Below are 24,435 nucleotides of genomic sequence, written 5' to 3' on the forward strand. Positions count from 1 at the left end.
AGCTGGCCCCAGAAAAAGTGAATGAACCTTCAGAATTTCACAGGATATGGGAACTCCTGGGCTAGTAAAAGTGAAACTGGTTTTACAGCAAAGTCAAATATAAACTGTGTTAAATCAGTTGTGCTTATTTTTAGTTTTAAATAAATGTGTTATTGTTTCAAAAAGTGAAATCATGTTGCCCAAATTATCTCAGTTAATCCCACAGGTCTCAGGTTTCTTTTACAATGTGAATGGACTTGAACAGGATCATAACAGCTGTAAAAAGCAGAGGACAGCCTGTGTAATGGTGGATAATCTCACATTTGAGCCCACCTTTCCACATCCAGTCTTATCTGATTTATTTTTGATATATGATCCAATTTATGCATTTGCTCAGTTCAGTAATTTTATGTCTGGTAAATGCATGGTATATGTTGCTCTTCAATAACTGAACTTATAGGTGCTAATAAAATGTTCTTTTTTAAACAACGAAGAAACACGACACTAAAACATGGAATCAAAAGAGTCAGCAAAATGGAAGTAATTGAGTTCTGCATGTTACCACGCCAGATTTTATCCACAGCACTGTGAAACAATTGGGAGATTTAAATGCTGCAAAGATTTGCTCACTTCTTATTGCCACACAGGAGATTTAAAACAAATTGTAGGGAAAATAGGTGGTGAGAAAAGAGCATTGAAACGGAACATATTACACCAAAAAAAAAATGGGTGGGGTCATAGGTCTACAGATTTCCAGGAAATGTATGCAACAGAGCTGTGGGACAGCACCAATTATTCCACCGCCTGTCTTCAAAAAAAAGGAAGCATATGTTAGGTACATTCATTACAAACAGCCTTCCTGCAATATAGTGTAGAGAGGTGCTTAAAAAAGAAATGAGCCACAAAACATCTTTGGTAGATTGCATTAAAGGAAATCACACAGCATTTTATAAGTATATTAAGAGCAAAAGGATAGCAGGTGAAGAGTAGAATCTATTGAAGACCAACAATCTGTGCATCGAGCCACTAGGCCTTGGTGAGATCTTAAATTAATATTCCTTATTTGTATTCACAAAGGAGAAAGACGTTGTAGTTGGCATTTTCAAGCATGTTAAGATTAATTGGGAGGAGATATTACATGTTTTAGTAGGCATAAGAGTTGTATAAAACCCCAGGGCCTGATGAGATGTATCCTAGGCTGCTATGGAAGGAAAGGAGAGAGATTTTTGGGGTCCTACCAGAGATATTTAATCAAAGTTTGTGCGAAGATTTGTAGCTCAGGTGCTCGTTGTTGTGGTTCTGTTCGCCGAGCTGGAAGTTTTTGTTGCAAACGTTTCGTCCCCTGGCTAGGCGACATCATCAGTGCTTGGGAGCCTCCTGCGAAGCGCTTCTTTGATGTTTCCTCCGGTGTTTATAGTGGTCTGTCCCTGCCGCTTCCGGTTGTCAGTTTCAGCTGTACGCTGTAGTGGTTGGTATATTGGGTCCAGGTCGATGTGTTTGTTTGTGGATGAATGCCATGCCTCCACATTAGCCTGCTTGGCACACCCTCCTCATTCCTGAAGAAGGGCTTATGCCCAAAACATTGATTCTCCTGTTCCTTTGATACTGCCTGACCTGCTGCGCTTTTCCAGCAACACATTTTTAAGCTCTCATCTCCAGCATCTGCAGTCCTCACTTTCTCCTACTAAATATATTGATATGGGTACTGCAGTTGATGTTGTTTACATTGACTTAGTAAGGTGTTTAACAAGGTCTCACATGGAAGGCTGGTCCAAAAAGGTAAGAACTCATGGGAGAAAGTGAGGGCTGCAGATGCTGGAGATCAGAGCTGAAAATGTGTTGCTGGAAAAGCGCATTCCTGAAGAAGGGCTTATGCCCGAAACGTCGATTCTCCTGTTCCTTGGATGCTGCCTGACCTGCAACACTTTTCCATTAAGAACTCATGGGATCCAAGGCAAGTTGGCAAATTGAATCCAAAATTGGCTTGTAAGTAGGAAGCAAAGGGTGATGGGTGGAGAGTTTTTTTTGAGATTTGAAGTCTGTGACCAGCAGTGTACCACAGGGATCACGACTGAGAGTCTTGCTGTTTGTTACATATATTAGTGGCTTGGATATGAATGTAGAAGTTATAATTAATAATAATGACAAAAATTGGTAGTGGCATTGCTAGTGAGGAGGATGGCCTCAGGCAACAGATCAGCTGGCGAACTGGGCAAAGCAATGGCAGATGGAATTTAATCCCGATAAGTGAGAAGTGATTCATTGTGGGAAGTTTAATAAGGGAAGGATTTACACTATCAATGGCAAGCTCCTAAGGAGTACTGTGGAACAAAGTGACTTTGGTATACAAGTCCATTAATCCTTGAAGAGGTCAGCACAGGTAGACATGGTGAATAAGGCATACTGGATGCTTGCCTTTATTAGCTGGGGTAGAGAATATAGGAGCAGAGAAGTCTTGTTGCAAATTCATGGAGCACTGATTAAGCCACAGATGTAATACTGTGTGCAGTTCTGATCGCCACATTCTCGGAAGGATCTGATTGCACTGGAGGAGATTCACCAGATGTTGCCTGGATGGAAAGTCTCAGCTGAGGAGAGGCAGGGTTTGTTTTCCCTGGAGCAGAGGAGACTAAGGGAATGGGATCTGATTCATGTCAGCAAAATTATGAGGGGCATAAAAAGGCTACATGATTAGATTAGCTTAGATTAGATTAGATTACTTACAGTGTGGAAACAGGCCCTTCGGCACAACAAGTCCACACCGCCCCGCTGAAGCGCAACCCACCCATACCCCTACATTTACCCCTTACCTAACACTAGGGGCAATGATGAGAATCTTTTCCCAATGGCAGATGTGTCTAAGACTGGAGTTTAAGGTGAGGGGTAAGTGGTTTAGAGAGGATCTGAGGAAAACGTTTTTTCACCCAGAGGGTGGTAGAAATTTGGAACACTACCAGAGAGTGTGGTGGATGCAGGTATTCTTTCAACATTGAAGTAACCTCTGGACAAGCATTGAAAATGCCAGGGAATAACAGATTATAAACCAAGTGCAAATAAATGGGTTTAGGATAAATCAGTGCTTGTTGGTCAGCACAGATCAGCACAGCACAGTCTGTTTCTGTGCTATATGACTCTAAATGCAGTCATGGTTAAAATGGCTGTCAGGAGAAGAAAATCAGTTTGGAAAACAATGTCAGGTATTGCTGGGTATTTTCCTCCAGTTGTTGATCATATCGAGCTGCAAGCTATTTCAACAAAATATCAACAAACTTCCAAAGATAATCATAATTTGATTTTAAAAATGAAAACTAATAGTATATTCACAACTTACGTTGCACCAACTGTTCTCAGTCTCAAAAAGGCAGGAGTAAACTGATAACGAACAAAACGTCCTGAGCTGGAATCCATTTCACCATTCTCATCATCAATATCATCCTCTTGCTCTGAAAGTAAAAGTAGAAATTCAGAACATTATGAGAGTTTAAGACACCTCCTGTACCAACCCAAGTACCTATTATTCGTGCAAGGCATTTGATAGTTGAGTTGGGGGCAAAATATTTGGCAGCAGAGTTGGGGGAGGGGGTTAAATAGGGGAGGTGAGTGGGGGAGAAAAGACATCAAATTAGAAGTTCAAATATGCCCACAACATCAGGGATCATTGGTTCGTAGTCAGAAGTATCTCGACAAATCCACTCCCAACAGACAAGATTGCTGATGCAAATTGTAATACCTCCTCAGACTCACCTGAGATCAGTTCATTCAGTGCAAATTGCATGCTAAACATGGTACACTTCTGATATGTTATTTCAGTCACTGAGGTTTTGAGGGAGAGAGTGAAATAAAGCACCACAGGAAATACCAAAAGAAAATTTGAAAACTGTATCAGCTTGCTCAGGAATTGACTCTTATTGCTTAGTAACTGTAAAAGACCTTAAAAAATTAAATTAAATTTTTTGTACTAACTGAGCCAGTTTATAGCTAGAAACATAGACTTTGCTGTAAATATTGAAAAGCTCAGTAGCTATACAGGTACACATCTGAGGCTTAAATTACAAAACATTAGCCAGGTAATTGCCAAATCTAAAATTGTGTGCTTCAATTGGTCCTTTGTTTTTTTTTAAAACAAATTACAATTTTACATTTCCACAAAATTAACAATTGATCTAGCACCGAGAGCCATTTCTGGAAGAAAGTTCCAAACAACTATCATACTTAAGTAGAAGTATGTCTTAGCATCTCTCCTGAATGGTCTGGCCGTAACTTTTAGACTATGCTTTCTTGTTCTATAATTGCAATAGCTTATCTTTATTTTCCTGTTACTATCTTGAAGACTTCAATCAGATTAATCCTTAACCTTCTAAATTCTAGAGAAAACAGGCCTAATTTTTTGTATAATCTCTCCTTATAACTTAAACTCTGAAGTTCAGATATGTAAGGTTGGTGTGCAACAAGTACTCAAGAAGGCAAATTGAATTTTGTCCTTCATTGCTAAAGGAATTGAATTTAAAAGTAGGGAGGTTATATCACAGCTACATAGAGAGCTGGTGAAGCCTCACTTGGAGCACTGGGTGCAGTTTTGGTCTCTTTACTTGAGAAAGGATATACTGGCACGTGAGGGGGTGCAGAGGAGGTTCACTATGTTGATTCCAGAGTTCAGGGGGTTGGCTTAAAAGGAGAGACTGGGATTATATTCATTGGAATTTAGAAAAATGAGCTTCAAAATAAAATTATGAAGGGAATAGATAAGATAGAAGTAGAGAGGATGTATCTATTGACAGGTGAAACTAGGACAAGAGAGCAAAGCCTCAAAATTAAGAGGGGCAGATCTGACAAGAAACTTCTTCACTCAGAGGGTTGTCAATCTGTGGAATTCAATGTCCAATGAAGTATCGAGCCTTCCTCATTGAGTGTTTTTAAAACTTTAGATAATGTTTTGAACAGTAAAGGGTGGGTGAGAGGCTGGGTAACTGGAGCTGAGCTCACAAAAAGATCAACCATGCTCTTATTGAAAGGCAGAGCAAGTTCGGAGGGCCTCTTACTCCTTACTCTACTCTTACTCCTAGTTGTTATGTTCTTATGTAACTCCTCCCTCCAGGGTCAATTTATCTTTCCCAAGGTGTGGTGCTCAGTTCTGCACAGAATACTCCAAGGGGGGTCTAAAGAGGGTTTTGTATTACTGCAGCATAACTTCTTCATTCCTATACCCCAATCCTCAGATACAAAGACCAGCATTCCATTAGCCTCTTGATTATTTTCTGCATCTGTTTGTGATATTTTAAAGATCTATGCACCTAAACCTGCAAGTCTCTTTGGACATCCAATGTATTTGACTTAATATGATCTAGAAACAACCCTGGTCGATTCTTTTCAGTCCAAAATGGATAATCTGACACTTGTTAGCACTGAAATCCATCTGATACATTTTTTTTCATTAGCTAGCCTATCACCATCTCTCTGTAATTTTATGCTACCCATACTGTCCTCAATGCCACTTAACTTCGTGTCATCAGCAAATTTGGACTTTCTATGCTATTATCCAAGTCATAAGCAAATAATGTGAATGATTGAGGCATAATACAGATCCTTGTGAGACACCACTAGTCACACGCTGCCAATTTGAGTACGTACCATTCACCCTTCTTTCTGTTGCCTGCCACGCAACCAATTTCCCAGTCATATCAGCAATTTGTCCTTAATTCCATTTGCTTCCAACTGGTTAACAGCTGCTTATGTGGAAATTCATCAAATGCCTCCTACAAGTCTATGTAAACAATACCCATAGATATTTCCCTGCCCACTACCTTGGTCACCTCTTCATAAAATTTAATGAGATTTGTTGGGTATTATTTACCTGAAGGAAACTACGCCTGACGCACTACCAGACAGGTGCTTGTCTGCCTCTCCCAATCTATGTTAAAGTTAAATCTCCCATTAATACTACTGTCTTTGCTCCACACTTGTCTAATTTATGCATTTATACAATCTAGTACTTAAGGCTTTTTTAAAAATGTTCACTCACAGGATGTGGGCAATATTTATTGTCCATCCCATCTGCCCTGGAGGTGGTGGCAGTAAGTTGCCTTCTTGAACCACGGAAGTCTTTTGGGTTCAGGGAGACATAGTGCCATTAGGAGCAATATTCTTGCATTTTTATCCACTGACTGCTCATTCACTTTGTGATGGCATTTAAGACTTGGATCTGAACATGCAGGTGATGGTGCTTCCATGCTTTTGATGCCCTTATATTTCCGGTGGTAAAGGTCACAGGTTTTGAAGGTGGTACCAAAGACACCTTAGTGAGTTACTAGTTTGCATTTTATAGATGGTGCACACTGCTACCACTGTGCATCGAAGGTGAAGAGAGTGCATGTTGAAGCTTTTTGAACATTGTTAGAACATCCAGATAATTCTTTGCATTCTGACTTGCTCCTGGTCTATAGTAGACAGGCAATGGGGAGACAGGAGGTGGGTTTCTCATTCAAAAATGACAATAAACTTTTCTTTGTGCTAGGAATGACTTCAACCGGCAGAGAGTTTTCCCCTGATAACCCACAGACTCTAGTTTTGCGAGCACACCTAGATACCATACTAAGTTGAATGTTGCCTTGATGTAAAGGGTAGTTACTCTCATTTCACTTCAAGATCAGCTCTATTGTCCACGTTTGGACCAAGGGTGTACTGAACTCAGGAGGTAAGTGGCACTGGCAGAACCCAATCTGAATGCTAGTGACCAGGTTATTCCTTTGGAAGTGTCATTTGATAGCACAGCTAATGATTTTTTTTTAGGTAAGACAATGTAGGAGCAGAAGTAGGCCATTTAATGAGATTATGGTGATCTAATAATCCACAACTTTGCTTTCCTGCCCTATTCCCATAACCCTTAATTCCTTTACTGATTTGCCTCTGACCATCAGTACTTTCTGGGTTCCTCCTGTTTATTTTGTAATTCCATGCCTCATTAGCCCAAATGAATGTCACTTTTCCAGGATGAATTCCATTTGTTCCTGCTGTGCCCACTTGAGCAGTCTATTGATATCCTCCTGCAGTTTACAGCCATCTTCCTAACTGTTTACCCCTTATCAACTTTCATGTCACCTGTAAACTTCTAGATCATATTCTCCACAACGTACAAAAACTTGTTACCATTAATACATAATAAACAGGACAGGAAAAACCACAGTTTGATTTGAAATAAATCAATTTATGGGCGGCATAGTTGCACTGCTGCCTCTCAGCAGCAGGGACACAGGTTCAATTATAGCCTCGGGCGGCTGTCTGTGTGGAGTTTGCACATTCTCCCATTTCTACGTGGGTTTCCTCCGGGTGCTACGGTTTCCTCCCACAATCCAAAGATGTGCAGGTTAGGTGAATTGGCCATACTAAATTGCCCATAGTATTCAGGGATGTGTAGGTTAGGTGAATTGGTCAGGGGTTAAAAAAAATTATAGGGTAGGGGAACAGGGCTGGGTGGATTACTCTTCGGAGGGTCGGTGTGGACATGTTGGGCCAAAGGACCTGTTTTCACACTGTAGGGATTCTAATTCTAATTCTAAATAAAATCCCAGAACACATAAGGAGCTCAGAGTCACAGAGTCATACAACACAGAAACAGACCCTTTGGTCCAACTTGTCCATGCTGATCAAGTTTCCCAAACTAAACTAGCCGCACTTCTGAAGTGAAAGCAGAAAGCCCCCTTTACCCAGAGCCAGCCTGCAGCATCACCACTAACAGGAAGCAGACAGCAACTATAAATGGGTATTTTTGAGGCTGGCAAGTTAGAAATGAATGCAATGTCACAGGGTATTAAGCATATATTTCATTTTCAGGCTACAATAAAGACATTCTTTTCATGTTGCCATTTTCAGTTTTCATATCCAATTTCTGTCTATGATAACAAAACAAAACAGTCCCAGACTGCATCACTTTGCTGATGGTCAAGAGTAGATTGATATGGCAGTAGCTGGCCACGTTAGATTTATTCTGCTTTTGTGCACAGGGTACACCTGGCAAACTTCCACATTGTCAGGTAGATACCAATACTGGAACAGCTTGGCAAGAGCATGGCTAGTTCTGCAGCAAGTCTTCCACACAATTGTTGGAGTTTTGCAGGTTCTGCAGAATCTAATGACTTCAGCCCTTTCCTGATGCTGCAGACTGAATTAATGCCACTAAGGACCTCAGAAGGAGGTTGAAGTTGGAGATCCTTGGAAATTGTTGCAGCAGTGTGATCCCTTTGCTTTCACTAGTTCATGTCACAGGGCAATGCCCTGACCAAACACCCGCTTAAAATTTAAACAAAGCCCAGCAGTTAGTGGTCAACACGCGCCATGACAGTATCTCTAACAATCGGAGTTCACTTTCTAACCATTCAGCACTCTCCTCTCACATAGTATAAATGTTGATTCTTCAATTGTAATGATATTTTATTGAAATGTCCTGAGAAGTGCAAGATGAAAAACTTTGACAGCAATAAAAATATTCCTAATGACCAAGTAGCTCCTGTTAAGGTATTCATGTATATTTCATAACTAATTTACTAAATTAAAACTTTAAATGTCTCCTAAAAACTCCATAACTCACTGGACCCAAGTGCTCATTAAAGCTTAAAAGATGGAGAGACATACCAAGTAGTGATGAAAGCCTTTGAACTACTGACTAAAGCCAGCTGTGTTTTTAATATTCACTCACAGGATGTAGGCATCACTGACTGGGCCAGCATTTATTGCCTATCCCTAGTAAGTCCCTATTTAAGCTATACTCAACTGGTTATGATCATGAAAGCCACCTAAAGTCTTGCGGCCTTACAGACTACGGGAGCCTTTTCCCAAATGGCAACATACCTGACGCTGGTGGTTTGGCAATCTCAAACAAAACAGTGCCAGATTCCATGTCGCGAATCTTAAATCGTGTAAAGTCGATGTTGTAAATGTTGTCTTCAGGTTTGCACAAGTAAGCTGAAAGAAATAATTCTTAATGTCATTCTTCAACCTTTACTAATATAAACAATGCATCAAAAATATGTGAAACAAGGTGTCAAAGTTTTATGAGTGTAACACTCAGCTGAAGCATTTCATCATAAATAGTATTACAATAGCCTCAAAAATACCCATTTATAGTTGCTGTCTGCTTCCTGTTAGTGGTGATGCTGCAGGCTGGCTCTGGGTAAAATGTGCAGGTTAGGTGAATTGGCCATGCTAAATTGCCCATAGTGTTAGGTGAAGGGGTAAATGTAGGGGAATGGGTCTGGGTGGGTTGCGCTTCAGCGGGTCAGTGTGGACTTGTTGGGCCGAAGGGCCTGTTTCCACACTAAGTAATCTAATCTAATCCAGTATGGGATCCTTAATATTTAAACATGAATTGTAATCTTACTTTCACCAATTCAACTATGTGACAAGATTTAACTCTTTTGTTAAATAAAAGACAATCTTTACTGGATATAAAATAACTAAATAAAACAAACACTATTAGTTTAACAATACAGATTATACCTACATATGTTATGTACTCAAGCATTTTATATAAGGCACACCAATCTAAATGTACATTAAAGGGACCACCCATAAGTATGCCACAATCCCCTAGATTATTCATCTCAGCCCTATAGTTTCCCAGATGAGTAAGACTCTCCTGTTGCTTAAGAGCCCCATCTCTTAAACAAACCTTAGTCACCTTTTGAACTGTGACTTCTTCAGATATTCTGATAATGTCTAAAACATAGCATTTTAAATTCTTTTTTTTTACATTTTCATCTTCCCAGAATTAAAGAAAAATCACCTGCAACATACTAACATGAACTATAGCCTAAATATTTGCAACAATGGCAAATTAAGAGAATTTAATATGTACCATACAAGATGGGTAAAGTTGGAAGTATATCATATGTTTATGTTCTCATAGTCTCTCCCTCTCTACAAATTCCTGAAATCATATTCACACCACATCATGAACTTGCCATTACACAGGCAAGCCTCCACTGCTTCCAGCATAAGAATCATGATAAATCACTTCTGATTACCCCTTCAATCATTCTTCACCCAATTTCCCCTTCCATGTCACAACTCTATTGCATTTTGTGTCCTGCAAAGAAATATTCCACACCAATTCACTCTCAATTATATTCTCAAAATGTGAACTGCCAGGCCTTTGACCATTTGTTTAGCATTTCTGCAGCAACTGATTTGCTCAACTGAATCCTTGCCTCCAACTCTCGCATCACAGTCCCAAACAAAACTATTTATTTCTCACCCTTGTCATTTTCTGGGGTAAGGCCCTCATCTCTACTCCCTTTAATCCACGGAACAGACCAGAATGGATGGCAGACAGCTAGCATTATCATTTGTCTTCAGATGTGGCTGGAAAGCAACGAATTATCAGGTTCATCTTTCATCTGTTAAAACTGCTCTCATTATTCTTGAATTATCTTGAAATTCAAAGATACTCCCCGGGTGCTTTTATCCATTGCAAACTGTATGCATACTTACCTCTCCCCATCTTCTTCACCTTTTCCTCAAACAAACATGATGAACCCATAGATCTTTTAAGTTATCAAAACTGAATTTTTTCTGAAGAGAAATGGCTAATGTAGCTGTTCTTGCAGTTCAACTTTTTTTATGATCCTAACAGTTGCTTCTGCCACATGCCTTTCTTCCCCAGCACATCAAGCCAAACGTTATCTGCCTCAGTTCATCAGTTGAGATCTCATTCATTCTTCGATATCACTAGACTTGGGTAGCTTGCCATGGTCTACTATCCCTGAACTCTGCTACCAAAATCCTACGACGTTCTGTTCACCCATCATTCATATTCTCGCTGATTGACACGATTCCTAGTTAAACAATAACTATTTTAAAATCTCTCCACTATGCCACCTCTTTAACTATTTCTGCAATCTCCTCCATTGACATGCATCTGCACATCTAATTCTCGCATCCTGAGCATCCATGATTTTAATTGTTCCACCATGATGGGCTGCATATTCAATTCCCAGTGCTGTACTGTCTGGAACTCTCCTCTTGAACCACTCTAATTCTCTTTTCTTCATGAAAACAGATCTTAAAATCATTTGCTCTAACATCACATGTAGCTCAGTGTCAAAACTTGCTTTATAACACACCTATGAAGTGCCTAAGAATGTTTTTTATGTTAAAATGTCTTGTATAATAATCTGATTTTGTAGATACAATATAACCAGTTTTCATTGCATATGCAAAAGTAGAATTTGTCATGTAAATATGATAAGCAATGTCAATTATCTCAAAGTATCATGGCAAACAATCTCATCCAATCTGAAAAGTGTAACAATATCTCAGAGCAGGTTAATTAAAAATATCTACATGTAAAACATAGAACAGTAAGAGAAGAAAGATTTAATAGATACCTGAGGGGCAACTTTTTCACACAGAAGGTTGTTCATGCGTGGCATGAACTGCCAGAGGAAGTGGTAGGTGCAGGTACAGTTATAACAATTAAAAGTCATTTGGATAGGTACATGAATAGGATAGGATTTGAGAAATATGGACCAAATGCAGGCAATTGGGATTAATTTAGTTTATGAAACTTGGTCAGCATAGACAAATTGGACCATGCTGTATGACTCTATGACTCCCTATAGGAGCTGTTTAACTTTGCTGTAGCAGTTGGTCACCCCGAATAGACTGGTTCTTTTACTTTTCAGTTCAATTATAATGCTAGTGGCAATCTCAAAAATGAGTTTGACAAAAGTCTTCATCATTATAACCTAATGTTTAACTAGAAAGATTTCTGGTACACAACAGAGCATTTTAATACAAAAAAGAGAACTAAAAAGTGAACCAAGCTCTTAATCATCCCTTAGGCAGTGAACTGAAAATATTACTAAATACTAGCAAAGAAACAAACATGTGACGTGATGATAGAGTGCAAAAAATAAACTTTATTTTGTTCCCTTTGACTTTCAGAAAGCAAATAATTACCGGGATGCTCACACAAATAAGGTTAAAAAAAAAAGTCAGAGAAATATGGATTCCAGCCCATGGTTTGATTAGTAAGATTAGGACCTTAAAAACTAAAGATATTTTCCATCTATTTCTCTTTCCTTTACACCACTCTGCCACTCCTTGCCTGCCATGCACCTGCTATCCACCCCAAACCAAACATATCATTCCTTCCAACATTTTCCCCTCTTTTGTACATGCTATTATTAGAAGCTACAATTCTACCAGTCTTGGCTACTACTACAGACATTTCATTTCTGAGGAATTTCAAACTGAATATTTTTCTCACAAACTACCATCTCCTCTCTCCCTACCCACTCTCTTTCCAATGTATTTCGTAAAAAAAAAAATTCAGTTGTAAATTTTACAATTTTCTTTTTATCTGATCAAGGATGTGTTTGATGCTGGCTAGGCCTCATCCTTCCATGTCGTGAAGGTCGTGGCTTTTGGTGCTATCAGAGGAGCGCTGGTGAGTTACTGCAGTGCATCTTATAGATGATGCATACTGCTACTACTATGCATCAGTCGTGAAGGAACTGAATGTTGAAGCCAATCAAGCATGGTGTTTTATTCTGGATGGTGGCAAGCTTTTTTAAATGTTGGAGCTGCACTCATTCAGGCAACTGGTGTGTTGATGAAGTGCATTCTTGATGACGGGCTTATGATCAAAACGTCGATTCTCCCGCTCATTGGATGCTGCCTGACTGGTTGTGCTTTTCCAGCACCACATTCTTCGACTCTGATCTCTTGCATCTGCAGTCCTCACTTTCTCCCAACCGGAGAGTATTCCATCAAACTCCTGCCTTGTAGATAATGCACAAGCACTGGGGAAAATCAAGTGATTGACCCCTGCACAGAATTTGTAGCCTCTGACCTACTGTTGGAACCACAGTATTTATATGGCTGGTCCAGTTCACCTTCTGATCATTGGTAACATACAGGATGTTGGTAGAGAAAGACTCAGCAATAGTCATTCTATTGAACATTAAACAGTAATAGATTCCTTAATCAGAAATAGTCATTGCTTGGCACTTACATGGCATGAACGTTAGATCTTGCCCAGGTCTTTCTGCAAATAGAATCTCTAGAATCGGAGGTGTCCTAAACCTCTTGGAAATATCACTGATAAATACAACCTTTCTGAAGTATTAACTTTCATAAATCACTGAAAGACAATTTTATCACTAAAATTTATTTACAAACTCACAGGGAAAGTATTTCCTGGACATAAGTTCAAACCTGCAAAACTAATTCAAGTTTTGACATGTGCTACATGATGCTTAAGTACTTTGAAATCAAACAAATCTTAGGAAGTTTCTGTAACAGTAGATTTGTGTCACCACAAAGGAGTAAAATGTCTATTTTAAAATGTCAACAATTGAAATATAAGACTACATTGTTAATGATAACTGATGCATTCATTATAATTTATTACATACGAACAGCAGTGACAACAGAAATATTCTTGACCTTTCCACTTGGCCATGTCAGCTACATTAACAGGTCAGCAGTTTATGCATTCTCCGATGTGACGACAGTAAAAAAAGTTTTAAAATATAAACAAAATTCAGATTTCTCACATCGACAAAATTAAGAATGGCGCAAATGCTTAGCAAATTGAGCAGTATCCTTGGAAATCAAAACAATATTTCTGGATAATTGCCTTTTATCAGAACTGGAAAATGTGACAGAACAATTTTTAAGCAGTGCAGAGGTAAAGGAGGGGAAGAAAGAAAACATAAGGGAAGGCCAGTAATAGGGTAGAAGACAAGTGACAAAAGGGGATAATGGTGCAAAATGAAAGGCGGTTAAGGAACACAAAAAAACTAAAAGAAAAAAAAATCTACAGTAGCTGAAAATTACAAAAATAAATTCACCACCAGCAACTGCTGTTTTAAAAATTGGTGGTGTGCCTGCAACCAAAGTTGCTGAATTGTCAAATTCAATGGTGAGTCAGAGGGCTGTGAAATAACCACATCAAAAGACAAGGTAATGTCCCTCAAGTTTCTACTGAACAGTTGAGTAGGGCAGGCACAGAGATCAGTGTAGGAGTGAGATGGATAACTAAAATAAGTGACAGGAAGTGGTGGATCACACTTTAAAAATGAATGCATTTTGGAACCTCCAATTTGCATCTGACATCTTCAATGTAGAGCATCATGAGCAGAGATATAAGCAAATCATGCTTTTAAGACAAAGGAATGTTTTCCATTCTTGACTGGGGGAAAGGGAGAAGGTAAAATGATTTAAATAGTTAAAAATCACACAACACCAGATTATAGTCCAACAAGTTTATTTGGAAGCATCAGCTTTTGAAGTGCTCCTTCATCAGATGGTTGTGAAGCAGGACCATAAGACACAGAATTTATAGCAAAAGATTACTGGGTCAAACAAGTAAAATGATATATTTAACAAACTGAGATTGTTGTTAAGTCTTTCATCTTTTAGAATATAACCCAGTAGAGGTGGAGGAAAAGATCCACTGAATGTGGAGGCTGCTCATCTGGGCATGGAGGAAAAGGATTACTTCATTCATTTTGACAGAGACGGTGTGGGGTGACAACAAAAGTGTGTGTAGAGAGATGGCCACATTTGCGGTGGTGATTAAGCAAGAGAGAGAGAGAGGAATCTCATTGAGTAAAAGGAAATACCACTCAATAAAAGTATTACATTCAATATAATTTACTATATATGAACAGCAAATCCAAGTATCAGTTATCGTTATCAATTGAGTCTTATATTTGAATTGTTGACATGTACTTGCTTTTACATAAACAAAACTAAATCAATAAAGGAATACAAAGCAACCCTTGCCCACTTAACTTTCTGACCATAAGAAGCAGTTAACACAATACTCAGTGAAAGCAACTGAACAAGATTACTGTTGTAATTTCTTTCTATCTAAAGGTTGCACAGTCCCACATGTGTATTCACTTAAATGGCAATTCCTTATGTGGAAATATACACACAAACATACTGAAGAGTGAAAAAGAACGAGGAAGCAAAGTTATCAAGTCTTTTGGACCCCCACAATAAATAGGTAGGCACACTATCTACAGCTGACTGGGTAGTGCTCAAATTTATTCTTGATTTTGACACTCTAACCAGGAATAGTTAAGCCCACTAGTATAGAAAACCACAAATCCTCAAGTCTGGGAAGAACACTCACTTACATTACATCTATCAGATAAGCAAAATGTCCAAAGACAATCTAAAAGCGGAGTGGTAACAGAAAGCAGCTCAGAATTTCAAGCATGTAGTAATTACCATTATTTTAAAAGGGACTGGATAAATATGTTGTCAGTGAACAGATGTTAAATGGCTCACTCCCAGCAGCATGGCCATGTAGCTCTTAAATTGGTGAATGTCAATTGATCTATCTAGTCTGAACTTTCAAATAAACTGTTCAGGTTCCTTACTATGATTCTAATCAAAACTGCCCAACATTGACCTGTCAAAGGACCCTATCTGGCCCACCATCAGAGTTCCAAATACAAGAAGAACAATTGGATGATTCTGCAAGGAGATGCCCCACTAATCAGAGGCCAATTCTCTCCATATTTTCAGCTGATATGTTTACTAATGAGTTTAGCAGCAGCAAATTAAGAAAATACTGGCTGGAAAAATAGAGCTGCATGCAAACAGGAGTAATTTTATCCAGTCTTTGCACAACAAGTAGCATCAGTGTTGACACAGTACGTTGTTTGGGAAGGACAGAATGCAAATGATAGTGCATCCACCAGGCTAGTGTATGGAAAGAGGGTCCAAATGACAGGAAGGTGCAAGAAACCATCCTCCAAGTTGGCAATTCTGTCAGGCAGAAGAGTCTATTCATCACAAACAAGATGGTGGAGAAGGCTGGTGAAACAAAGAGGGATGGAGAGAGAAGGACAAGGGGAGAGAAAGTAAGAGTGAGAGAGAGAAGTGAGGACAAGAGATAGAGAAAGATGGGAGGAAGTAAGGAAGAAGAGGCATGCACAGGCCTCAGGAAGGGAGAGTGGGAAGCAGGGAGCAGGAGAAAAAGCAATGACAAGGAGGAGAGAAAGAAAGAGACAGTCTGAGAGGGATGGAAGAGAGGGAGTGTGTGCAGGAGACATGGAGAGAAGAATACAGAGAGGAAGGGAGGGTGGAAGAGTGTAGGAGATTGAGAGTGTAGTGAACCGTGAAACTGAGATATAAGACTCCAACCACAACCCCTCTCCTCCTCACTTCCCAAAATCCTATCCAGAAAAGGGCTGGGAGAGGAGAAAAACTCAGTTCAAAGTGAGAATGTGTATAGGGTATAAGCAGGCAGGGAAAGAGTTAAGTTCTGAGTTACAGGACAGGATGACAAAAGGGTGATCTGTTTCCAAACCCTGCTTTTATGTGAAGTCAGCAACGGCCAGCTCAGGGCTTGTGTCACCAGAGGTGAAAGCAATGTCAGTGTTTCTAAGAACGAATTACCTAGCTCAGTCCCAGATCCTCCCTTTCCTAGTGACCAGTACTTGGAGATTTGTTGTTCTTTCCTCTTTAGATTAGATTAGATTAGATTAGATTACAGTGTGGAAACAGGCCCTTCGGCCCAACAAGTCCACACCGACCCGCCGAAGCGAAACCCATCCATACCCCTACATTTACCCCTTACCTAACACTATGGGCAATTTAGTATGGCCAATTCACCTGACCCTGCACATCTTTGGACTGTGGGAGGAAACCGGAGCACCCGGAGGAAACCTACGCAGACACGGGGAGAACGTGCAAACTCCACACAGTCAATCGCCTGAGGCGGGAATTGAACCCGGGTCTCTGGCGCTGTGAGGCAGCAGTGCTAACCACTGTGCCACCGTGCCACCCACATGCTTTTAACATAGGTGGCAAAACAATTATTTAGTTCTGCTGTTTGATCCTTTGCAATGGCTCATTTTATTAATCAATCATTTAATTATCTAAGTCCCAAAACTTACCTTTCTAAAATTTGCTCACCAATACTCCCCAGGAGAGAAATCTTGAAATAAGGACCTCCATCCAAAAAGGTGAACAAGTGTATTCTAGATTAATTGTCCTAAATGCCGTTTACTGACAGGAATTCATAATCTCTTTTTAAAACTTTGTGGTTTTCTGTTACACCTCGGCTGCTGCTGGCCTTTTGACTAATTTTATAATTGGTTTTAACCAGAAAGCATGTCAGTAAAATTGCATATTTTAATTTTTCAAAAATCTGGGGACTTTCCTGACCTCTACTTCTTAGCACCACTGCAACACTGCAAAAATAAACGTTTAGAAATCAAATTAAGGTTCAAAAGAAAACATATTTTTTATCTTATTTCTTATTTCTTAAGTCTATGGAAAACACATTCAATCACAAGATCTCAGGAATCGTCAAAGGAGGCACAATAAAATATACATTCAACACTGATGGACATAGTCCGCTAAATTTTCTGATAAATTTTCGATAACATGATACATGATTTTCAAAGATGATACCAGAATTGATTAGATACTACATGCATTAAAAACATGCATCATCCATTCCACTCTCCAGCCTCTAGTTTCTCCAGTCCCATCGTATCTGTTCTGATGATGCCAGCTTCCGCAGGGCAGCCTCAGAAATGTCCATCTTCTTCCTCAACTGAGAATTCTCTGCCACCTTGGTTCATAGGGCCTTCCTAGCGGTATGCCATTACCAGATACATCTTCATATCCCCTCCTTTGTCAGCCCCGCAAGGACACCATGGTCCACTCCTCCTCCACTCCCAACACCGCCGTGATACCTTTCCAGGCTATCTCAAAGTCTAACACCTCCCCATTCATATCCTCCCTCCTCACTATCCAAGGGCCCAGACACACCTTCGGAGTGCAGCAGTGATTTTTCTGCACTTCACTCAAAATATCTACTCAAAGCTGCTCATAATATGGTCTCCCGTACATCAGGGAGATGAACACAGACTGGGTGACCACATTCTGTCTACAAAAATGACCCCAATCTTCCAGTTGCCAGCCTATTCAACACACCACCACGTTCCTTGACCTTTCTTTCTTGGGCCTGCTGCAGTGCTTCAGTAAGACTCAGCATAAGCTAATAGAGGACAAGCATAGCATTTTCCATTTGGGGACAATGCAGAATTAGTGGCTGGCACCCTGGCTCAGTGGTTAGCACTGCTGCCTCACAGCCAGAGACCCAGGTTCAATTCCCACCTCAGGCAACTGTTTGTGTGGAGTTTGCACATTCTCCCCGTGTCTGTGTGGGTTTCCTCCGGGTGCTCCGGTTTCCTCCCAAAGTCCAAAAGCATGCAGGTTAGGTGAATTGGCCATGCTAAATTGCCCGTAGTATTAGGTGAAGGAGTAAATGTAGAGGAATGGGTCTGGGTGGGTTGCTCTTCGGAGGGTCGGTGTGGAGTTGTTGGGCCAAAGAGCCTGTTTCCACACTAAGTAATCTAAGAACTTGAACACATTCATCCTATGTCTTTTGCTCATCCCTACCACCACACCCAGGCCCTGTCACAACATCGTTGAGTTTTGAAAGGACAAACAAAAAGTAAGCAGGTAAATTGGTCACAACGATGCAGGTGACATTTGAGACTTTGAATCACCTTGTGATATTGAAGAGTTAACTTGCTCTGTAGACCTGCAGGAAATTGGATGTCCCGAGGCTAGGGTGGGATGTCTCTGACTGATAGATTGTGAGAAATTTACATTATCATCTCCTATTATTCAGAGCCATTTACACGGCCACTTGTTGCCATTCAGAGCAACTTACATTGTCATCTCCTACTATTTACATTTTCATCTCCTATTCAGAAATCAATAAGAACATTACAGTTGTAATTTGACTACTTGCCTATTGTTTTAAAAAAAGATTTACAACAGTTTTGACCGTGAAGGGATGATTTACATTGTATTGTTTCTGGAGATGGTCAGGTCACCCACTGTGTCTCGAGTAGCATTGTCTGTGATGGGGTTGGGGGGGGGGGAAGGGGGGAGTTGCTGGGGCTTGTCTCATGAGCATTACTAACTGTGATGTAAAGATTTTGAATAAAGAAAGAACTGATTTCTTTGATCAGGGACAGCTTGGACACGACTCCGCAAGCCCGGCAAGGTGTGTGTTAAAAGTTCCTCCAGAAAGTTTGTACTGTACTGTGCTGAATAAAATTTTGGTTGTTCACAGAAGTTGGCATGTTGCAGTTGCATCAAGTGTGTAAGGACCTCAAGGAAAAAAAAGAACACAATAACCTCACATCTCTGCAAAGTTCTAAATGAAATGACCCTGGGTGGGATCTCTCACTAGATTGCTTAATCTGAGCATGTCCAAGCTATAAAATTCAAACCTTCTATTGCCCATGGATTTAGCAAAACTCAAAATTTCTGGTTTCCCAGGTTATCTTTGAACCCTAAAATGAACAGAGATACAGAAAAACCAGATAAGCTCTGAATAGTTACTGTCCATTTTTCATTGCTTGACTATGATTTCCAAGTTTGGCTCATTTATATGATCAATTTAAGTAATAATCAGGTGATCCAATGACTGAAACCAACTCAGCTAATTAATTTTATTTACTCCAAGAACTAGTATTCTAAACCCTTACCTCACATCCTTCTCCAGACACTGAGCTCCTGCAATGTTCCCTCTGACCCCATTACTTGGGAGATTTATTCCTACTCCTTCAGTCCTACTTCAGCCAAACAGTTTAAAACAAATTCTCACCTGACGCCATAAACTGGTGGTATGGCAGTTCTGTCTTCTCAGGTAGTACTCCTTCACAATCTACTTCAAGTTACCTGTCATCGCTCCCTCCTCAAAAAGTCTACTCATGACTTTTCTGCACTTGCAAATTACTGTCCTATTTCTAACTTTCAAAGCTCCTGAATGTGCTATTGGTCTCCAAATTTTTCTCCACAATTCTACATCTGATTATGTTTCCAGCCTACTTTGTACTGAAACTACTACGTCAAAGTGACAAATGACATTCTGCATGATTATCAACACAATAAACTGTACCCTTCTTCACCAATCTGCAGCCTTGGACACAGGTGAGAACACTTTTCTCAAACTTCTCTCCTCCAATGTCCAATTGAATGAATTCCCCTGCTTGATTTTACTTTTAAATACCTAATCATCGTTAAGAGAATCTCCTCTAATAGACTCTCTGCCTATTCCTGCTCTGTTTTCTTGGAGTCCCCAGATTTCACAAGTAAACCAACAAAAATCATTTTATGATTCGTAGCCTCCCACCTGTTCCCTATATAGATGTTCCAGTTCAGTTTCTGCTCAATGGTAATGTCCCAGGATTGGGGGATTCAGCAATGATAATGCCACTGAATATCATGGGACAATGATTAGATTGGGCGGTATGGTGGCACAGTGGTTAGCCACTGTTGCCTCAGTGCTAGGAACCGGGTTCAATTCCAGTTTTGAGCGACTGTCCATGTGAAGTTTGCACATTCTCCCAGTGTCTACGTGGGTTTCCTCTGGGTGCTCTGGTTTCCTCCCACAATCAAAAGATGTGCAGGTTAGGTGAACTGGCCATGCTAAATTGCCCATAATGTTCAGCGATGTGAAGGTTAGGGGTAAATTTAGGATAATGGGGAATAGGTTTGGGTGGGATACTCTTCTGAGGGTCAGTGTGGGCTTATATGGCACAGAAGGGCCTGTTTCCACACTGTAGGGATTCTATATTTTAAAAAGCTCTCTTGTTGGGCATAGCCATTGCCTGGCATTTGTACAGCATGAACGTTAGGCAGATGTCAATGTTGTAACTGCTCCAGAACTGGTCAGCTAGGACGCAAGTTCTGGAGCACAATCTCTGGTACTATTATTTTAAGGCAGAGTCCATAGCAATATCCCTTCAGTTATTTCTTGGTATTACTTGGAATGAATTAAATTGGCCAAAAATTGGCATCCATAATTTGTGGACCTTCAAGGGAGACCAAGATGGATCATCCATTTGACCATTCTAGCTGAAGATGGATGCAAATGCTTCAGCCTTATCTTCTGCACAGATGTGCTGGGCTCTTTCATCATTGATAACTGAGATACTTGTGGAGCCTCCTCCTTCTGTGAGTTGTTCAATTGTATACAACATTCACTCGATACTGGGCTGAGAAGTGGCAGATGGAGTTTAATTCAGATAAATGCGAGGTGCTGCATTTTGGGAAAACAAATCTTAGCAGGCCTTATACACTTAATGTTAAGATCCTAGGGAGTGTTGCTGAACGAAAAAGAGACCTTGGGGTGCAGGTTCATAGCTCCTTGAAAGTGGAATCACAGGTAGATAGGATAGTGAAGGCGGCGTTTGGTATGCTTTCCTTTATTGGTTAGAGTATTGAGTACAGGAGTTGGGAGGTCATGTTGTGGCTGTATAGGACATTGGTTAGGCCACTGTTGGAATATTGCGTGCAATTCTGGTCGCCTTCCTATCGAAAAGATGTTGTGAAACTTGAAAGGGTTCAGAAAAGATTTACAAGGATGTTGCCAGGATTGGAGGATTTGAACTATAGGGAGAGGCTGAACAGGCTGGGGCTGTTTTCCCTGGAGCGTCGGAGGCTGAAGGGTGAACTTATAGAAATTTACAAAATTATGAGGAGCATGGATAGGGTAAATAGGCAAAGTCTTTTCCCTGGGGTGGGGGAGTCCAGAACTAGAGGGCATAGGTTTAGGGTGAGAGGGGAAAGATATAAGAGAGACCTAAAGGGCAACATTTTCACGCAGACGGTGGTACGTGTATGGAATGAGCTGCCAGAGGAAATGGTGGAGGCTGGTACAATTGCAATATTTAAGAGGCATTTGGATGGGTAGATGAATAGGAAGGGTTTGGAGGGATATGGGCCGGGTGCTGGCAGGTGGGACTAGATTGGGTTGGGATATCTGGTCGGCATGGACGGGTTGGACCGAAGGGTCTGTTTCCATGCTGTACATCTCTATGACACAACAGGACTGCTGAGCTTAGACTTGATCTATCGTTTGTGGAATGACTTAGACCAACAATCACTTGCTGTTTGTACTATTTGACACGCAAGTAGTCCTGTATTCTCCAGATTGACACCTCGTTTTTAAGTATGTCTGGTGCTGCTCTTCACATGCCCTCCTGCATTCTTCATTGAACCAGGCAGGATTCCTTGGCTTGATGGTAATAGCAGAGAGAGGGAGATTACGGATTGAGGTTGACTACAATTCTGCTGCTGCTGTTGGCTCATAATGTTTCCTGGAGGAGTCCCGGTGTTGCGTCATTCAATCTGTTTGAAATCTATCTCATTCAGCATGATGGCAGTGCCACATAGGATGGAGGGTATACTCATTAAGACGATAGGACTTTGTCTCTACAGCAGTCCGTCCAACCGATACTTCACAGACAGATGCAGTTATGGCAGCCAGATTGATAAGGATAATATCAAGAATGCTTTTTCCAGTTGCTGGCTCCTTCACTACTTGACGCATACCCAGCAATTAAGCCATTTACGATTTGACCAGCTCAGTCAGTAGTGGTGCTGCTGAGCCTTTCATGAAGTCTTCTACCCAGAGTAAAAACTGTACTCTTGCCACCCTCAATGCTTCCTCCAAATGTTCTGGTCTCTGTTATAGGAAGGATATAATTAAGCTGGAGAGGATTCAGAAGAGATTTAACAGGGTGTTGCCAGGAATAGAGAGTTTGAGTCATAAGGAGAGACTGGGATTTTTTTCACTGGAGTGTAGGAGGTTAAGAGCTAACCTTAGAGGTTTATAAAATCATGAGCAATATAGATAAGGCAAATGGCATGTGTCTTTCCCCAAGGGTGGGGGAATTTCAAGACTAGGGGATATATTTTTAAGGTGAGAGGAGAAAGATTTTAAAAAGATAAGGAGCAATTTCTTTTAACACAGAGTCGTTCATTTGTGGAATGAACTTCTAGAGGAAGTGATGGATGCGATTACAGTTACAATGTTTGAAAGACATTTAGGCAGGTATATGAATAAGAAATGTTTGGAGATATGGGCCAAGTGCAGGCAGGTGAGACTAATTTAGTTTGGGATTATAGTCGGCATGGACTGGTTGGACCAAAGGGTCTGTCTCCATGTTACATGATTGTATGATTCATCAGCCAAGGGGAGATCAGCAAGATGTTTCCTTACTCATGTGTGTCTGATGCCATGAGACTTCATGTGGTACAGAGTCACTGTTAAGGTCTTTCAGGGCAACTCCCTTCTGACAGTATACCAATATGCCACCACTTCTACTGAACAGGACAGGCAGGACAAACCTATAGATGGTAATGGTATTGTCTCAAATACAATCTGCAAAGTGCAATTCCATAATTATGTCAAGCAACAGCCTGATGTGTCTGAGAGATAGTTCTTCCAACTCTGTCACTAGCCCCCAAATGTTGCCAAGGAGGACTTTACAGTGTCAACAGGCTAAGTTTTCGACTGGTGTTCCTGGTGTGTAGGTGATCTAACTTGTTCCTTTTTTGAGGCTTTTAGTGATTTGATTCAGCTAAGTAGCTTGCTTGGCCATTTTAGACAGCAATCAAGAGTCAACCACCTTGCAGTGGGACTGGACCCACATTTAAGCCAGACTAGGTAAGGACAGCAGATTTCTTCCTTAAATGTTAAGCAGATAGATTTTTAGGACAATCAATCACGGATTCATTAGATTTTTAATTTTATACTCGTTTTTAATTTAAATTCTGTTTGCCACTGGGATATTTGAATCCGGGTTCTCAGAACATTACCTGGTTCTCTGGATTACAAGCATTCACTGCAACACCATTTGCATACATCTGATCACTACTTCTATTCCTCAACCATTCTACAATTCAAGTGATCTGGGAAATGGAAGCAAATTTCTGTTGCAACAAACTACTGAACACTTTGTAGCTTAAAACTTTCCAAAAAGATCCAGAGATTAAACTTACCCAGGAAACAAATTTAGCAAGTGGATTTGACATGACTAATCAGACGTCCAATCACTTGAGTAAACAGATCCATTCAAGCATTCAGCAAGATGTGAAAGATAGTGTTGTACTCATCATCTGCTTTAAAGAAAATTATATGGGCTAGCCATGCAAGCATCTTTTGTAAAATAAAAACCCCAAAAACTTTCATACCAACATTATAAAACAAAACACCCATAAGGTAGTGCAGCATGTGATCATAAGTTCGGTCAAAAAAGTTGACTCTTAGGAGTACCAGGATTTAGAGAGAGTAGTAGTAGTAGTTTGGGGAAGGATTTGCAGAGCTTAGGGCAGGGGTGGGGAACCTGCGACCTTAAGGCCGCATGCGGCCTTCTAGGCCATTGCATGTGGCCTTTTGAATGAATCCATGGAGGACAAATCTTTTATTTTTTATTAATTTTTTTTGTCCTTTATTATTTTTATTTTAATCTTAAAATGAATGTATTTAAAATACCAGAGAGTAAAAGAAAATTCAACTAAATAATCCTCACAGACCGACCACCACAATTTAAACATTGGTAAGTCATAAAGGCTATTTCGACACCTGCTATGCTCATGATTTAGTTATAATGCGACTCT

General features: G+C 40.3%; 1 protein-coding gene across 1 annotated transcript in view; it reads right to left on the reverse strand.

Annotated features, from left to right (window-relative positions):
• The window catches only part of unc119b (unc-119 lipid binding chaperone B), a 68,700-nt gene that overhangs the window by 22,880 nt on the left and 21,385 nt on the right, over positions 1 to 24,435 (reverse strand). Inside the window, exons 2-3 of the mRNA XM_043715937.2 lie at positions 8,821 to 8,934; positions 3,311 to 3,422 (exon numbers count right to left, since the gene is read on the reverse strand). Of these exons, the coding sequence (XP_043571872.1) occupies positions 3,311 to 3,422; positions 8,821 to 8,934 (226 nt within the window). The remainder of the gene's footprint in view (positions 1 to 3,310; positions 3,423 to 8,820; positions 8,935 to 24,435) is intronic.

The sequence above is a fragment of the Chiloscyllium plagiosum genome, unplaced genomic scaffold, assembly GCF_037043375.1.
Source record: "Chiloscyllium plagiosum isolate Xiang-an unplaced genomic scaffold, Cpla_swu_hap1 HiC_scaffold_24, whole genome shotgun sequence".
Taxonomy (NCBI): Eukaryota; Metazoa; Chordata; class Chondrichthyes; order Orectolobiformes; family Hemiscylliidae; genus Chiloscyllium; species Chiloscyllium plagiosum.